This window comes from Zalophus californianus, chromosome 13 (assembly GCF_009762305.2).
Source record: "Zalophus californianus isolate mZalCal1 chromosome 13, mZalCal1.pri.v2, whole genome shotgun sequence".
NCBI classification, from domain to species: Eukaryota; Metazoa; Chordata; class Mammalia; order Carnivora; family Otariidae; genus Zalophus; species Zalophus californianus.
This window is the reverse complement of record NC_045607.1, coordinates 89,223,944-89,242,711: the sequence shown is the minus strand read 5'-3', so window position 1 is coordinate 89,242,711 and position 18,768 is coordinate 89,223,944. Positions and strand designations below refer to the sequence as shown.

The 18,768-nt window shown below is 39.1% G+C and overlaps 1 protein-coding gene across 7 annotated transcripts in view; it reads left to right on the top strand.

Annotated features, from left to right (window-relative positions):
• Nucleotides 1–18,400, top strand: part of PLGRKT (plasminogen receptor with a C-terminal lysine) — a 62,048-nt gene extending 43,648 nt beyond the window's left edge. For 5 of the 7 annotated variants that reach the window (XM_027616475.2, XM_027616480.1, XM_027616477.1 and 2 more), the window contains exons 4-7: nt 535–606; nt 13,172–13,302; nt 14,077–14,186; nt 18,003–18,400. In XM_027616475.2, coding sequence (XP_027472276.1) covers nt 535–606; nt 13,172–13,302; nt 14,077–14,186; nt 18,003–18,124 — 435 coding nt within the window. In that variant the 3' untranslated portion in view covers nt 18,125–18,400. Of the gene's footprint in view, nt 1–534; nt 607–12,552; nt 12,807–13,171; nt 13,303–14,076; nt 14,187–18,002 lie in introns of all 7 variants that reach the window. The other 2 variants (XM_027616481.1, XM_027616482.2) reach the window with 2 other exon arrangements.
• Nucleotides 18,401–18,768: the final 368 nt, after the last annotated feature.

The following is an 18,768-nucleotide window of genomic DNA, read 5'->3' as shown; positions in this document are numbered from 1 at the left end:
CATCCCCGCCAACATCTGTCGTTTCCTGTCTTGTTAATTTTAGCCATTCTGACGGGCGTGAGGTGGTATCTCACTGTGGTTTTAATTTGTATTTCCCTGATGCCGAGTGATGTGAGCATTTTTTTCATGTGTCTGTTGGCCATCACAAAAGACCTTTTTAAAGAGGCAGGAATAATTACATAGTCAGGCAACTGTATCACCACACATCTTCCTTGTTTTTAATGATGATTAAAAATAAACACATGCTGTTACTTACCTATCATGACGATGGTGAAAGGGTACCACGTCCCATGTCTGTTTTTTCAAACACCTTTGTTGAGGTGTGATATATATAGTATAAAATCCACCCATTGTAAGGATGCAGTTCAATGGTTTTTAGTACATTTTATGGCGTAAAATAAAAACAACCATCACCATAATCCAGTTTGAGAACATTTCCATCATCTCCAAAAATTCCCTTGTGCTCATATAGTAAGTCTTTGATCCCAATACCAGACCCAGAAAATCACTAATCTACTTTCTGTCTCTCTACAGATTTGCTTTTTCTGGACCTTTCACATAAATGGAATTATACAATACACGGTCTTTTGTGTCCAGCCTCTTTCAGTAAGCATAATATTCTTGAGGTTCATCCATTTTGCTGTATATTTCCTCCTCCAAGGAAATTTCAGAATCAGCTTGTCAAAAAAAAAATGTTTTAAAAATTTCTGCCAACCAGGTGGGAAGGTCTTTGCTCAACATAGCTTTTAATCACCCTTATTTGTTTCTTGCTCTGGATTCCTCCATCTTCTGAAGCATTTTGGAAGACTTATTTTAGATTTAGAACATTTCTGAATGTAATAAAACCATATGAAAGTACAAAAGTACTTTTTATTGGATAAAAACCCTCAGTTTTAGGATTTCCCCTAAGTTATCAAAATATAGGATTAGAAGCACAACTCATTGAGAAGATAGAAGGGAAACTAATTGTATTTGGTGGGGGGTTAGTTTTGTCTTTTTGTTTTATTTTGTTTTACTTCTCTTTTGCTTTGGCTCAATTCCTGAAAATAAGTACTTCACAAATTTTCTGGCTATTATTATAAGAGGTGTAAACAATATTACTCCCCTTTTTATTTTGACTATAATGGCATCTGATTAGACCAAAGTCATCTATTTGACAACCTCTTATCTGGAACATGATGAAGAAGCAAGAAGAAATACTAGATGGGACTCCAGCCCTCTCTTCCCAGCCCTGTGACCACAGAAGTCAGAACATATCTAGGCTTCAGTTTTCTCATCTGTAAAATGGGCACAGTAACAGTACAAAGACAAAAGAACCAAATAATTATAACAAGGCCATGTTCTAAAATGCATGCAACACACCCACAGGAAACCCCTGACTTTCAGGTCTTCATTAGGATGTATTAGGAATGTATGTATTTTTATTTTATACACAGTTCTAACAAGCTTTGCTCCCTTACTGTCCCTAAGACAATTAAAGGCAACAGATCATTGAGGCAGAACGAAAGGAAGACACAGAGTAGAGAGGGAATCCAGGAGAGACTGGTGCTTAGAAGAGGATTTGCTACTAAGAATGAGAAGTAACTACTTGATATAGGAGGAGACAGAAGGTAGACACAGAGGCCCAGGGCCACTCAGCGGACTCTGGCAGCACTCCTGCATTACAGCACAGGAGAACTAATGATGACTCTGTGTCTTTACAAAAGGAAATCTCCTAATGTTCAAACCACCTCCAAACCTTCCTGGAAAAGGATATATAACCACTAACTGACTAAATTTATATATAAATAAGCCATCAAACAACTTTGGTTTGCTATATTCTATTATGAAGGCAACAGCAATATTACACTGTAGACCAGAGTAAAAGCAGTATATAGCTTTTAGACAAACATCTATTAAAATGGTTAGAAATGTTTTGCAAATTTTCTTGCTTAAAGGAGTGTATTTTAGTCCTCTGGATAATGCTTTTAAATATGAACAGCTGATTCCCTGATATTGCTCGAAATGTAGCATTTCTGTATTTCTTTTTGTTTTTATTTTTTGGCCTTTTTTTTTTTTTAGTTTACTAATTCTATTTTTGTCATACACTGGCAACCTCTTTAACATCTAGAAAGACTAGATGTTGAAAATTAGGACTCATTTGTCCAGTATATACACTATATACATACACAGCTAAGTAAAACCAAATGCAGGAACATAAAGGACAATGGTTTATCTTCCCTCACTATAAACACACTGGCAGAGCTCTCTGCACTTCCTTCTCCTCCCTCCTCCTTTGAACCAGTGCACAAACACAATGTGTACTATTCAAAGAGGTGGTTTGGCCATTCCCCCCAAATTAAACAGCATTTCATATTAATGTTAAAAGGATATTTACAAGAATGTCTTTTTACTATCTCTATTTTTAACATGTAGCAGGCACTTCAGAACATCTAGAAAGACTAGATATTTCAAAAAAGTTCTTAGCATTGTCAACTATATATACAGTAGTTGGGGAATAAAACGCACACACAAAACAATGGTTATAATATGAAAATGTCTTCTAAATATGACCAGTCTGGCACAGAACCTTCTTTTCTTCCTCCTCAAGGTCGTCTCCTTCCTCTTACCCACTGAACAAACGTGGACGTGTGTCGCCCCTGATGTCGCTTCTAGAAGTGGTCTAACAATTCGATTTCCAAAGTCATTTCCAAAAGACATTACTTTTCTATGATTTTTTAAAAAAACAAATAGGCATTTACAAGACGTGTGATTTTTCTAACTCTACTTTATCATATGTCGGCAACCTCTTTACATCTAGAAGGCCTAGATGTGGCAAAAGTTTTCTTTTAAAAGGTTGGGGGGAAAGTTGAGAGCAGCTTTTTCATATTATATACACAGGCCTTCTAAAAACGGCCAGTAAATCTTCCCAAAGGGTGGTCTTCCTATTGGCCAAATGCGGTATGTAATTCTCCCATTTCCATCTTCCAACGTCAACGCCTGGTAGAACGAAGACCAACCGCCTACGGCCCGTTAACCGCTCCACCCGTCGTCGACAGGGGCTTCGCTCACTTTCCGGGCCCGTTTGGGCCTCTGTCCACTGTTCTCCGTAGAAGGTGAGGTTTCGTCTAATGGGGACGGACAGGTCATCCCAGAGCCCAGATCTGTGGCGCTCCAAGGCCCAAGGGTGGTCGAGCTTGCGTCCACGCAGATCCGCCTTCTCAGGCCCTCGGAGGCCCCAACGGCCGTCCGCGGCATTCGAGTGGCCGCCGTTCTTCTTGCCCCGCCACACCCGACGTCCAAAGGTGCCGCGTGCCCGCTGGCTGAGCGGGGGCTGCGCGCAGGGCCCGCAGAGTTGGGGCAGGGGAGTGGGCAGCCGGCGAGGTCTGGGCTCCGAGAGGCCGCCGCCATCGGCGCCACGGTGGGGGTGGGAGTGGGGGTGGGGAGAGCTCGCGGCTGCTTCATAGTCTGCGCCTGGCCGGTGGACGGCTGCGGCGAGGGCGCTGGGTCTCTGCGGGTCAGAGCCCGTGACCTGTCCCCGGGCCCCGCAGTGCACCCGCCGGCCTGAGGCCGGGGGGCCTGCAGGGCCCCGGGACAGACGGCCGCGCTGCGCTTCTCACCTCGCTCTCTGCCGGAACTCTTTTTGGCCTGTTCTTATCAACTGACAAAAATTAAGATGCTAGGCTAATCTTTGGAAGATTGCAACTCCATTTGTAACCAGCTATTACAACATTTAACGTTCATTCTATAAAGAAGTTATTGATTATTATTGGGTAAGTTACATGTGCAATAAAGTAAACATCTTATGAATTAAATAGGTTATGTAAAACATTTTTCGATTCCTAAATGAACAGCATGACCTATTATCTGAAAATAAATATTAGGGAAGATGGGTTTTATTGAGAACATTGGATTAACAGTCCAGAGAAGGAGCTCTAGCCTTGCCAAGCACTCATTCTACAAATTTGCATGTGACTTCTAAACTTTTGGAGCAACAGTGTCTTTATATAAGAGGGAAAAGAAAACCCAGTACATACAGAACTACACATACTGGCGAGTTACCTCATCATTCTTACCATCAGTTTCTTCTTCTGGAAAAACGGGGATGTTAGTAACATCTGCCAAACAGACTGTTATAGGAAGTGAATGACTCAACAGCCATTAGCTTTTAGGAATAATATGTTCATTTCTGTGGAGATTTTATCTTTTCCCCCTGAAACACATTTTTACTTCCCTAGGCTTCAAGAGTTACAGAAATGCATTTCTGATTGATACCATGTAAAGCTGCTTCTGCTCTTCCCATACAAACATGCTTTCTTCCAACCACCCCAAGCATGTTAAAAAAATAAATAAAAGAAAGAAAGAAAAGATTCTCAGTATACATAATTTCTTTTTAGTCTCCTAAGAAAATAAACCCATGAGGTAGGTACTGTTAACTGTGCCCATTTTACAGATGAGAAAACTGAAGCCTAGATATGTTCTGACTTCTGTGGTCACAGGGCTGGGAAGAGAGGGCTGGAGTCCCATCTAGAAAACTGCAGGAGGGCAGGCCGAGCAGAGCTGGGAAGGGTTGCGGCGGAAAATAAGGTTGTCTGAGGGCACAGACCTGGTCTGTGCAAAAAGAGAAGCATTAGAAGTTTTGAGCAGGGCAGCAACAGGAGCAGAATTGATATTTTTAAAAAATCAATCTTAAAATTTTATATCTATTTTCTAGGCAAATAATAGCAACTAATTTTTATTGAACCCTTATTAAAGCTCTGCTCTGGACCTCTGCAAGTATTTGCTCATTTAATCCTTACAACAACTCTTTAAAAGTTAGGCACTGTCATTTGTTCCATTTTACAGATGAGAAAACTGAGGCACAGAAAGATGCAAGAACTCACCAAAATCCAGACAGCTTGCAAGTGATGGAACTAGGCTTCACATGCAGGCAGTCTGCCCCAGAGTGTGCAGCAGCAACCTCTGGACCACAGTGCTTTTGTTAATAAGACTTATACCACAGGCTAGACATATAAGGCTAGCATGGCCAAGGTCTGAGGTGATAAGGACTTGGATTCCAGGGGAGGTGACAAGAATGGAGAAAAGGGGAGATTTCAAAAGAAAAGTTGTAATTTCTGAATTAGATACCTGGGGGATTAAGAAGAGGGGTAAGCTGAAAATGAAGCCAAAGTTTTCATTCCCCTGGGAGGAATACAAGGAGCTGGCAGAGGAGCTGGTCAGGAGGAAACAATGACTGGAGTGTAGGGAGTGGTGAATTCAGGACAGTGCCAGGAAAGCTAGGTAGATGGCTGCAGCCGGCAGCACTGCTCAGTGAGTAGACGGGGCTCCAGAAAGAGATGTGGGGGCCTTTAGCAAAGAGGATTTTAAAGTCAGGAAAACAGGTAAACTCTCCAAGAAAGAGAGAGTGAAGAAAGTGAAAGAATAAGGCTCTAAGTCTAAGTATCCACCAGGGACAGGAGATAAGAGGGAAAAGCAAGACAAAGGGGCTAACACACACCAATAGCTGTGGTGCACCAGTCCCTTGCAATATGCCACATTATTTATAAAAACACCCTGTAAGATAGCTACGTTGCTCCTAAAGATAGAGAAATTGGAGTCAAGACATTTAGGGGTCTTATCCACAATCACATAGCAAGTAAGTGACATAACTAGAATTTGAACCTAGTCCATGCAACCGCAAAGTCTGTCTCCTTCCATAAGCAAAAATGTGTTGGAAAGGTGAACATGGTTGGGACAGGGGAGGGCTGGTGGCTGGAGTCAAGGAGAAGACTGGCAGGACATGAAGCCCAAAAGGTAAACCAGAATAGAATTTTTAAAGGCCAAGTCATGTCTAGGAATTAAAGAACCAGTGAAAGTTTTTCAGCAGGAAAGTAATATAAGAATCCTTTTTAAGACAGGAATATAAGTATAAATAAAGATAAAGAGAGAAGTATTAAAAAATAGATGGGATGGGGAAGAAACTAGGAACAGAGAACACTGTTGGCGGTAATACTGTGCTTTTGTTGGTGGACAATGATGGTCTGGGCTGGAGCTAGACCAAAGACAGCCGAGAAGAAAGAGACTGGATTCAAGAGATACGCAGAGACATTTTGGTTAAGACCGGCCTATCAGTGTCCCAGGGGAGGTGCCCAGAAGGCAGCTGGAAATAGTATCTACCACTAAAAAGAGTTCTAGAGAGATTTAGAATTCAGAAGTCATCTGCAAGCGGTGATAGTCGGAAACTACAAGGTGATGATATCACGAGGAGCTGGAAGACCAAGAGGAGATGGCTAAGCAGGAAATTCTGGGGGAATGTAAACGGAGGATCTGAAGGCCTTTTCTTGAAAAGGCTCCAGCGCTCATCTGTTTTTAGGAGTCGCCCTTTTCCTTTGTATCCCTTTGTATCCCTTTGTATCCCTTTCTGTAAGAAGGGGAGCAGGTCTGGACCTTTCAGAACTTCCATTCTGCCCTCTTCCTGAGCACAGACACTATTTTCCTTATAAAGCCATTGGCTGGGGGGCGGCGCCTGGGTGGCTCAGCCCGGTAAGCATCTGCCTTCCGCTCAGGTCATGGTCTCGGGTCCTGGGATGGAGCCCTGTGTTGTCTTGTCCGGTCCCTGCTCAGCGGGGAATCTGCTTCTCCCTCTCTTTCTGCCCCTCCCCACTGCTCGTGCTCGAGTGCATGCACGTGTCCTCTCTCTCTTTCTCAAATAAAATTAAAAAAAAAAAAAAAATGCCATGGGCTGGCCTTGTTCTCTCTCAGTGCTCTTGGCCTGGAGCCCCAAACCCACGCCTGTGCCACAGGATATGGGAGGCCACATCTCTCAAGAAATGTTTAGACAGTCAAGTCTACAGACCATGGTCATTATTTGGAAGTGGTGGTGCCTCCCAGTTCTCTGACGAATTAGATATAGCATTGAGAAGGAGGTCTTCTAAGGACCTTGGGAGGCTCACATTCAGAGAGTGGTGAACACTGAAATCACTAAGGGAAGGGAGGCATGAAATGCTGGTGAGAAATTGGAGGCAGTGGGTTGTTGAGGTTTTTTCAAAGAGATTTAAGCAGAATAATTTCGGTCAGTCTGTACCCCAGGTCAATTTAGAGCTCTTTATTCAGTCTTTCTAAAATTCTGTCATTAATTAATATGGAACGCTAATGGCTTTTCAGATGGTAATCACATACCTTGTCCATTCACCTCGATTTTCTACACTGACTTGATTATTCCAAGTATACTTACAATAGACTGCAAATTTGGACTTTGGGACAGGCAGGTCTGGGTAAGAATCCCAGGTCTGCTATTCAGTAAGCAAAGCCACAGGGAAAATCACTCAAACTTAATAATCAGTTTCCTTAACTGTAAACTGAGATAATACCTTCTGTGGCAGTTAATGCTGGTTGGATCGTTTAACTTCTGTTCCATTCCAACTCCCTTATAGAGTGCCTACCAATACAACAGAGGCTGGAAAGCCAAAGGCAAATTTCTCAGACTTCCATGCAGCTGGGCTTCACATCTGACCAGAGTCAATACATTTTGGAATCCACAGCTTAACATAAAGGGTTTTTGCCAAACTGGCATTTGTATTTTTTACTTAGGGTGACCTTACTATTTACAAACATCTGGGAGTAAAAATGGATTTAATTGTGTTAAATCTTTATAGGAAGATGTGTAACAAGATGCTGTACAAGCAAACCTTTTAAGCTTCTAAATACTACTATAACTTTGTTTATGTTCAATTATTTTCATAAGTCATTCATAAAAAAATAGTGCCCTTTTTTAAAGTTCAAACTTATTACTCATTTCCCCTTCTGGATTAAATGTTGAGCATTTAAAATATCTGTAGAGCAATTTAAGGATAAATCTACTTGTCAGAGCTTTCATTACAGTTGCTTTATTTTAACAATCTTAGTTTGTTTTCTGTTTATCTGAAATTCTGATTTTGCTTTTAGTTTAGAGGGTATCAATAATGTTTCTGTTAATTTAACAAACGCAAAGACAGATACAAAATATTTTCATTTCTGGTAAAAATAAACCTCTTTTGTGGCAGCACACATAGAATACTTTTTGGCATTGCCCAATTAAGCAAATAAAAATAGAACTTTTCTGTTACTTGGGAATACATTATGCATAAGTTAAGAGACCACTGGAAACTAAAAACACAGAAATAATTGAATTTTTTTGAGAATGGCCTAATTATTACTCAAAATAGAAAAGGCTTCAATATAAAAAAATGCAATGAAGATAATTTATAGGACACTGTCATTGCCTTCTCTGTGCTCTGAAAATGTTTTATGTGTCCAAGTAAAATTTAATCATTGTATTATTAATACAAAATGCAAGGAAAACTTGCATTAAGTGGTCTGTGGACCTTTATGTAACTGTCCCTTCTGAAACTCAAGAGATCGACAAATTACTGAGATCAGTAATTCTGTGGCTGTTCTTAATATTTTTTAAACAAAAAAACTGAAGAATTAAAATAAGAAAGAGCAAAGTTTTTTTTTAAGATTTTATTTATTTATTTATTTGAGAGAGAGAGAATGAGAGATAGAGAGCACGAGAGGGAAGAGGGTCAGAGGGAGAAGCAGACTCCCCGCCGAGCAGGGAGCCAGATGCAGGACTCGACCCTGGGACTCCAGGATCATGACCTGAGCTGAAGGCAGTCGCTTAACCAACTGAGCCACCCAGGCGCCCGCAGATATAACAGTTTTATGCAGATGGTCAGAATGTGGTTTCTCCTACTATATACAATTATTTCTAATAAGCTAGCTCCCTTTTATTATGTTCTATTTAAAATTAACTATGGTTCTATAATTGTTAAAGTAGTATCAGATAGACCTGTAAGGTCACTAGTCTGAAGTCAGAATCTGAAACATTCTAATTTCAAATTGTTCTGTAAAGCAAAACCAAAAAATAACAGAGACAAAAAAATTAGTATTATGAAAAGATCTAAAATTCTTTTAAAATAGAAATGGGCAGAAGACATGAACAGACATTTTTCCAAAGAAGACATACAAATGGCCAACAGACACATGAAAAAATGCTCAACATCACACCACATCATGGAAATAAAAATCAAAACCACAATGAGATACCACCTCACACCAGTCAGAATGGCTAAAATTAACAAGTCAGGAAATGACAGATGTTGGCGGGGATGCAGAGAAAGGGGAACCCTCCAACATTGTTGGTGGGAATGCAAGCTGGTGCAGCCACTCTGGAAAACAGTATGGAGGCTCCTCAAAAAGCTGAAAATAGAGCTACCCTATAACTCAGCAATTGCACTACTGGGTATTTATCCAAAGGATACAAACATAGTGATTCAAAGGGGCACATGCACCCCAATGTTTATAGCAGCAATGTCCACAATAGCCCAAATACGGAAAGAGCCCAAATGTCCGTCGACGAATGGATAAAGAAGATGTGGTATATACATATAATGGAATATTACTCAGCCATCAAAAAGAATGAAATCTTGCATTTGCAACCTCATGGATAGAACTAAAGGGTGTTATGCTAAGTGAAGTAAATCAATCAGAAAAAGACAATTATCATATGATCTCACTCGTATGTGGAATTTGAAAAACAAAACAGATGAACATAGGGAAAAGGAAGGAAAAATAAAACAAGATGAATCAGAGAAGGAGGCAAACCATAAGAGACTCTTAATTCAGAAACAAACTGAGGGTTGCTGGAGGGGAGGTGGGGTGGGGAGATGGGGTCACTGGGTGATGGGCATTAAGGAGGGCACTTAATGTAATGAGCACTGGGTGTTGTATGCAACTGATGAATCACTAAATTCTACCCCTGAAACTAATAATACACTATATTTTAATTGGTTTTCTAATAAATAAATAAATACATAAACAAGGAGGAAAATAAATTGACATAGATTTAGTTATTATTCCTTGGCATATGACCACAGAGTTATAATTAAACATTCTTGTAAACAAGTCTTTTAAAATTACTTTAAAAATAATTAAAATAAAATAAAATAAAGAATTTTACATTTATGATTTGGGTTAAAGACTGCTAAGGAAACTTACTGTACATGTTCTCTTTTGCTCTTATTTCTCATTAGTGTCAATATTGGGGGAAGAATGGTGAAAATGAATGTACACTTAGTTACATGATGCCTATTATTGATAAATTAACAACTGCATCAACATAATTATCCTTCTATGGCTACTGAAGAAGTTTGGTAATAAATTATTAACTAATTTGGTTCTTTTAAGATTTTATTTATTTATTTGAGATTGATAGAGAGAGAGCACGAACAGGAGGACAGGCAGAGGGAGAGGGGAAAGCAGACTCCCTGCTAAGCAGGGAGCAGGATGCAACTTGGGGCTGCATTACAGAACCCTGGGATCATAACCTGAGCTGAAGGCAGACACTTAATCAACTGAGCCACCCAGGTGCCCCTTATTAATTTGAATTTTTAAATGTATTTACATCTAGACCTATGATTTTAAGCATAATTTTATGAAGTACAGGTAGTTAAAAAAGCTTGAACTGATAATTAAAATTATAGCTCAATGACATCTTTCATCAGGAAATGTTTGCCCATGGAAAAGGTATGCATATTTTTTTTGTTTTTTTTAATCTAGGCTCAGAGTTTGTTGCAGATACACAATCCTGCTGATTTTCACAATTTATCTATGATATATGGAGATATGTGCCTCTGTTCTTCTCAGAAGAGACCCAGAATATAAGATTTGTTCATAACCATTTTTAAAAATAAATTTTAGAACACTTTTAGATTTACAGAAAATGAGGACAGAGTTCTTGAATACCCTACCCTTTGTATACTCTACAGTTAATAGTTTACATTACTATGGCACAGTTGTCACAACTAAGAAATTAACATTGGTATTTCACTTTTAAATAAATTCCATATTCAAATTTCACTAGTTTTTCCTTGATGTCCTTTTTCTGTGCCAGAATCCCATCTTGGATGCCCCATTACTGTAGACAATGAGGTTCACTGTGTGCTGTGAAGTTTAAAGGGCTTTGACAAATGCAGGTATCACGTATCCACCATGACAGTACCATACAGATGAGTTCCACCACCTTAAAAAGCACTCTTGTCCCCAATCTTTTGGGAGTTCCAAGAGGATCAGTTTTCAGACTGATATTTCAGCTTGATCTTTGGTGGGAAAAACCTAGGCTATGAGTTTTTTCAGGCAGTGGTTCTCAATCCTAGCTGTACACTGGAATTACGTGGCAACCTTTAAAAAATACTAATGACTGGTCCTAACTCCAGATCCTGGTTTCATTGGTCCCTCCTGATTTTATTGGTCTGACATGTGGGCCTGGACATTGAGATTTTGAAAAGCTCCCTAGATGCTCACAATGTGCAGTTAAGATTCAGAACCGCTGATCTTGCATTCATCTGTGTCATGACTGGATTCAGCTGCCTTTTGATAACAACACAAATGATTAATTCATGCATTCTACACCACTTCGGAGGGATACTATGAACTATCATGTAAGTTTTTTAAATAAGTAATATAGCAAGGATGAATTTCACATGCTAAATAATCATGTATGCAAAAACACTATTTACTCTCTAACTGAACCCAAAATGAACTTCAATTTCTACTGCTGAGGGCAAATTTAATTTTGACAAGTCAAAGGGACTCAGTTACTTCACCTTAAAACTTACTTCACCTTAAAACTCACTTCTTAAAATTCAGCTTGGCCCTCTCCCCTTCTCTGTCCATTTTTTTCCCTGCCCCATCTCGGTTTGAGTCCAAGTGAGCTTGAGTGGCATGGTCACGGGGAAGGCACATCTGGTTGGAGGAGGCTTCTGTAGTTATTTTCTGTTTGATCAACCTGGGCAGTGCTGGGTGATCTGTTCTGGGTGTTCCACCATGTTTCAGGTTGGTTTGGCCATCACCTCTGCACTCTAGGGTACTGCTAATCCTCTGACATCCAGCCACTTTCCCTGCCCAGCACTTGTTTTATGGCCTCTACCTAAGTGTCTATTAAAGGGTCCCCAGTCTCTAGATTTTGGTGACTACCTGGTAAGCCACCTGCTTTCAGTTCTCAGCTACCAACTGTGCCCCTCTTCAGGTTGATAATGCAAACCTTGCAAACATTCTCCATACCCCTTGGCAGCTGAGGGAGATTAGGTGGCCTCTTTCAGGTCTGCTCTAAGCTTAGATCTGCCCTGAAACCATTTCTGCTCTACTTTAGTTGCCCCTTCCCAGAATTCTTGACAGAATATAGGTCTACAAGTGCTCTCTGTCCAGGGATCCCCAAATCCCAAATCCATCACAACTCTCCAGAGTTTCAACCCTTAAGAGAGGCCAAGGAACCAAGCCCCATCTTTATATCTTAAGTCTCCTTTTTCCTCTTCCAGTTTCTTCTCACAGTATAAAGAAGGCAAGAAGAGAAAACTGAGACACATTATTACTTATTCCTCCCCACCCTATGGTCTACATCATGAATTTGATGCTTGCTCTCCTCTAGGTTCTGCTAATGATACACAGTGCCAAGATTTTAGAATTTAAAAAACGTTTCTCTCTCAAGAATCTTTCTCAAAATAATGGGTTTCTACACTGTTGCTTCTCTTGTGTGTTTTCTAAAAATCCATCCAGAAATCCAGTCTCCTTCTGTGTTCTGGGCTATACCTGCTTTCTGCTCCACTGCAGTGAAAGACACTGACTAAAGTGACAAAGCACTTGAGGCATCAAGAGAATAGTGGCAAAGAAAAATCTCCATTGATGTCTCAGAATAATACCTTCTACCATCATATCATAATATGATATGGACCTGCTACTCCACACGAATGTCAATTTGCAGTTGGATAAATTTGGAAGGCAAAACAATTTCAGTGCAAGTTGTAATAAAGGTCAGTAAGACGTACCTGCATTTAAAGGCACATAGATCTTTCCTCACATGTGACAGAATATGCTGAACATGTATTTTAGGATTGAATAAAAGCCCCAGACCACATGCATTTGAGACCTCAGGACACAGAAGAAGAATATCACATCTATTCTGTACATATTCCAGGAAGATTTCACTGCCAAGGTGACAGGTGGGGATAGCTATCCAGAAGAACTTTAGTCGAAGTCTACTGAGATTTAAAAAAAAAAAAAAAAAGACAAATCAAAGCAACTGAAGAATGAAAATCCCCTGGAAAAGCAGATTATTAACTCTGTGCTCAGAATCAAAAGATGAATAACCAGACTTTGTCATTTGTTTCATCCTCAGCTGGAAAGGCAGCTAATGATGCAGAATGAAATGAGAGAAAGACAAATGGCCTTGCAGATTGCTTGGTCTCGGGAATTCCTCAAATATTTTGGAAGCTTTTTTGGCATTGCAGCCATCTCTTTAACAGCTGGGTATGTTTGCTATTTACTTTAAATTTTTCGTAAATAATTTGCTTCTTTTTGTTTTTGACATTATCATATTACTATCAAGTTGGCCACGATAGGACTTTGGTCCAAATACTGTATATATAACCCCTTATAGCTTAGTACTTGGAAGTAACTGTAGAACCAGGGTAGAAATAGTTAATTCTACCTTTAGTTTCTCAGATTTCTTCCATCCTTGTCTCCATTATGTAAGTTAGAGAGAGGACTGACTTGACACCAAGATAGAAGAAGGCCTCTGCAAATTTATCTCCATAATCCCTAAGGGGTAGATATCAATACTTAATCTTTTTTAAATGAGTAATCTGAGCCTCAACATCAAACAAAGATGGGCAAATCACAGATTCTGCCCTTGAGAATTGCAGAATCTGGTGAGGCGTTGTGGGTAAGAAAATCCTATTTCCATAGGAGACTCAAATGAACTAAGTAACTTCTAAAATGGAGAACATTCTTCCAAAAAGCAGGTAATTTTTTTTCATTGAGTATAGAGATACGTATTTACAGGTCATTCTTTTTTTTTTTTTAAAGGTTTTATTTATTTGACAGAGAGAGACACAGCGAGAGAGGGAACACAAGTAGAGGGAGTGGGAGAGGGAGAAGCAGAGCAGGGAGCCCGATGCGGGACTCGATCCCAGGACCCTGAGATCATGACCTGAGCCGAAGGCAGACGCTTAACGACCGAGCTACCCAGGTGCCCCTTTACAGGTCATTCTTAATATTTTTTTCTTTTTTTTCTTGAACCAGAGCAATAAGAAGGAAGAAGCCAGCCTTCCTCTTCCCTATTATTCCATTAAGCTTCATCTTCACATACCAGTATGACTTAGGATATGGAACCCTTCTACAAAGAATGAAAGGTCAGTCTTTGATAAACTAGAATGTATTCCTGATTCATTTTCTGATTCAAGGATCCTCTTCTTACAACCCTGGATTTATGAACATTCTGACAAGACGCCTCTCCCTGAGCTTCCAATGACCAACATTTCTGCTCCCTCTCACAGCAGTATGCTGGAGTCAGCTCATACCAGCTCACAAGAACTGACTATCAAATTTTCAGGAATTTGTAAGCTGTTTATTAAATACAGTCATTATTAAACATTAAATTAGATAAACTTACAATTAAATAAATTACAAAAAATAATATTAATATTAAATTATATTAAAAACAATGGCAATAAATACTCAGAACTTATCAGTTTTTCATTATTTTACTATTATCTGTACTCTGAAGTTATGTTTATCTATTGTATCTGGGTGATAGAATGCAGATACAATATACACACACAATAAATAACAGATACAACTCCAACTTCAGTGGCATGAAGTTGGTCATGGTGGGAATAGTTATACCATGGAATCTGCACATACCACAAAAAGGCTTGAATTATTATTTTGTTGACCGTCTAAGCCAGGGTTTGGCAAATTATGGCCTGCAGGGTGGCCACATGTTTTTGAAAGTAAAGTTTTATTAAAACAGAGACATGCCCATTCATTTCTGAATTGTCTATGGATGTGTTCCCGTTACCATGACAGAGCTGAGTTACTGGAACAGAGACGTAAGGCCCCACAAACCTAAACTATTTACTGTCTGGCCCTTTTAAGAAAACCTGCCAACCCATAATCTAGATTTAAGGAAGTGATAAAGCAAATGTTAATACTGCGGATTATGCTTAAATGTTTGTTGTGTCAGTAGCCATTACATTGTGAATAGCACAAACAATTGAGGAAATATTCTCCTAACATTTAAAAACTGTTATCAGATTCAGCCAAGTTGTTTACATCATTCCCAAACAAAAAAAGTTCCAACATATGTCATTGTTTCCACTTTTGTCCTGTTTGTTAGGGTAAATGAAAATACCAGCCATCATTCATGTTGGAATTATATTCCCTCATCAATTGCAACTATAGCTCAGCTATGAATATGAGAGTTCAACAAAAGTCAGGCAAAACATTCTGTGAGAATCCATTTGCTATGTGAAATTTATAATAAAGTATATTGAACATTTCATTATTTTTTATAAATTATGTGCTACATCTATTTTATATAAGTAAAATTAATAATGAACTTATGTTCATAAGTTTATAACTCATGTACATTTGTTTTTCTGGAGAGCTGGTTGTTAAATAGTCACCTCACCGTGCTGCTCTCACGAACTCTGGCTTTGAGTGCCCTAGAAAATAGCACCGCTGCCACGGAAGCCATTCCTGTACCAGGAAGACTCTCTCATGGGGCCCGTGTCCCTTCTTCTCGAGCCTTCAACCCAAAGCATATTGGAAACTGTGCTTTCCCAAGCCTTCATTTTTGCCATCCTTTCCTCTCCTGGGCTATCTGTGGGCACATCACTATCGCTAAAGCTCTGTGGGGACTGATTTGGTACAGGAAAGGAGGAAGTGCTGACTCCTCTGCAGGTATTGGGACTAGGGAGTAGAACATCTCTTTCCCAGGCCTAGGGAGATACAAGGATTATATGTTCTTAAAAATTCCCATTGAAGCTGGGAATTTTCCACACAGAAACTCTGCTAAAAGGTCCCTTGGGGTCAAGCACTATCGGTATCATAGTTCAGCTATATTGTGGACTAAACAGTTTTTTGTTGGTGGTCTAGCAAGTGATTTATTGCATTATCACTATGGGAAAATGTATTTTGAGTTCTAAAACACTGATATACAAACTAAATTTTGGAGTACAATCCCATTTTAAGCTGGAAACTAACTACACAACTGATTTGCCAATGTTAAAGCCCATATCAATAACATGTTCAGTTTCATGTTACTCATCTGCTTAAGAATTCATTAGTCTGAGTTCAACTCTGTTTCATTGTTTATATGGACATTAGAATTCTCAGTGCCTCATAAAAATTAAAATTAATATGCATTCACTTGAACATATTACTAATAGAGAACAAGTTTATTTTCTAGGAACATCATGATTGTATATTTGGGAAGTAATTTTATTACAGGTCCATCAGAGTCCACAGAACATACAATTTTAGACTTTCAAGACAGGTGGGAATTTTCTGTTTAAAAAAAAATACAACTTTACAGTCTACCAGGAAACTTGCGGTATTTGAAAGTTTAGGTTATAACATTTAGCCCTGTTAACTAGTGATAAACCCAAGATATACCCAATCCTTGTTTGACAGACTTTATCATTAGCCTTTCTGCAAACACATGAGAATTTGCCATACGTGAGTCACTATCACATGGAAACATTTAGTCTGTCATTAGAGGTCTGTATAATTCCATATATTTTTTAGAAGATTTTATTTATTTGAGAGAGTGAGCAAGAGAGAGCATGAGCAGGCAGAGGGAGAAGGAGAAACAGGCTCCCCACTGAGCAGGGAGCCCAACGCAGGGTTCAACCCCAGGACCCTGGGATCATGACCTGAGCCAAAGGCAGACGCTTAACCAGCTGAGCCACCCAGGTGCCCCATGTCTAATTACATATAATTTATAATGATTTTTACTTACTATTTAAGACTGAGGCAAAAAAAATATGATTGCAGATGGTTGAAATGTTATAATTTGAAAATTGTAGCCTGCCCTATTCTGTCTAGAATATAAATTAATTGTGTGCTAAAAGAGAAGTACTTAAAAAGAAACATTTGCTTTCATTCCCAAGGAAAGTTTATAGAATGTCAACAATGTATATTATAATTTTTTTAATTTTGCTAATTAGTCTTCAACTGGGCCTAAGAAATTATTAGCTGTTACTTCAAAGAGGAATTGTTTATAAAAATGCTTATACTTGGGGCGCCTGGGTGGCTGAGTCGTTAAGCATCTGCCTTCGGCTCAGGTCATGATTCCAGGATCCTGGGATCGAGCCCCGCATCAGGCTCCCTGCTTGGCAGGAAGCCTGCTTCTCCCTCTCCCACTCCCCCTGCTTGTGTTCCCTCTCTCGCTGTCTCTCTGTCAAATGAATAAATAAAATCTTAAAAAAAAATGCTTATACTTGTGTGTATGTATATATACAGACTAAAGAACATTTAATATTATTTTGGGTATTTACAAGTGGTTTTGGGTAAAAGATTAGCTTTCCTGAAAAAGCAGAAATTTATTAAGCTTTATTTTCTCTCATGTCACATATTAAGGGGCAATACAGCAAAGACTATATTTTGGTTTCTCCATCCCAAAACCGTCCAAACACAACTAATGCTTACCATCCAAGGAAAAAATATTACTTGGTATTCTTTCTCTTCTGCATCTTAAAATGCTGTCTTCTGTCAAGTAAAACCTATGGCATCTGATTGATCTTTCAAAGATTTATTTATATATTTACTTATTTAAGATAGGTAGAGAGAGAGAGAGAGAGAACACAAGCAGGGAAGAGGGGCAGAGCGAGAGGGAGAAGCAGACCTGCTGAGCAGGGAGCCGATGTGGGGCTTGATCCCAGGATGACCTGAACCAAAAGCAGAGGCTTAACCAACTAAGCCAACCAGGTGCTCCTGACTGATCTCTCTGTCTTCAGAATTCCTTTTTCCTCCCAAAGGAAAGAATGGCCTTCCTTTGGGAGATGGCTTCTCCTGAGGACAACAGGTAAAATATTTAAGTGTGAGATTTAGAGGCATGCCTCCACATAGTGTTACAGCTTGTCACTGGAATATAGTAATTTGGCCTTTTCACAAAACACTAATGACCTTTTTGTCACCTTGCATATTTCTGTACTTTATTTAAGGTGAAGCTGAGAACATACTGGAAACAGAAAAGAGTAAGTTGCAGCTGCCAAGAGGCGTGATCACTTTTGAAAACCTTGAAAAAGCCAGAAGGGAACAGAGTAAATTCTTCATAGACAAATGAAATCATGTTTACCCACCAAATCTCAAAACACATAATTACTGACTTGAATCATGGTTTTTACAAATTTTTAGATGATTGAGATTTTGATATAATGGATTTTATTTTACAATATTAAAATGCAAGATGAGTTTTGTTAAACTATTTTAAAATAAAATTTATAACATCAACACAAAATCATGGAGGTATGCTAAATAACTTTCATATTTCCTATAAATGTGTGTATTACAAATATCTAAATGTATAATTAATAAATTATATTGTTTTGAATTCCTGGAAGCAAATGTCCTACTGCTCTCATTTCTCTGTCACACACACTTTCCCCATCACATTTATCTCCCACAGATACTTCTTTTATTTGGATTTGTCAATTGTGTCCTGTCTCCACATGACAGAAAACAACTAATATTAATGACTAACATTTATATTGTACTTACTATGGCTACTGTTCTGAGTGTCTTGCATATATTATTGTAATCATCCCAACAGTCCCTTGAGGCAGGCATCATTTTACGGATGTGTAAACTAAGGCACAGAGAGCTTAAATTACTTGCCCAAGATCATACATGGGCAGAACTGAGACTTGAATCTAAATGGTTTGGTTCCAGTGAATATGCTCTAAAAGGCTTTGAAAAGCTTAGGTCTTT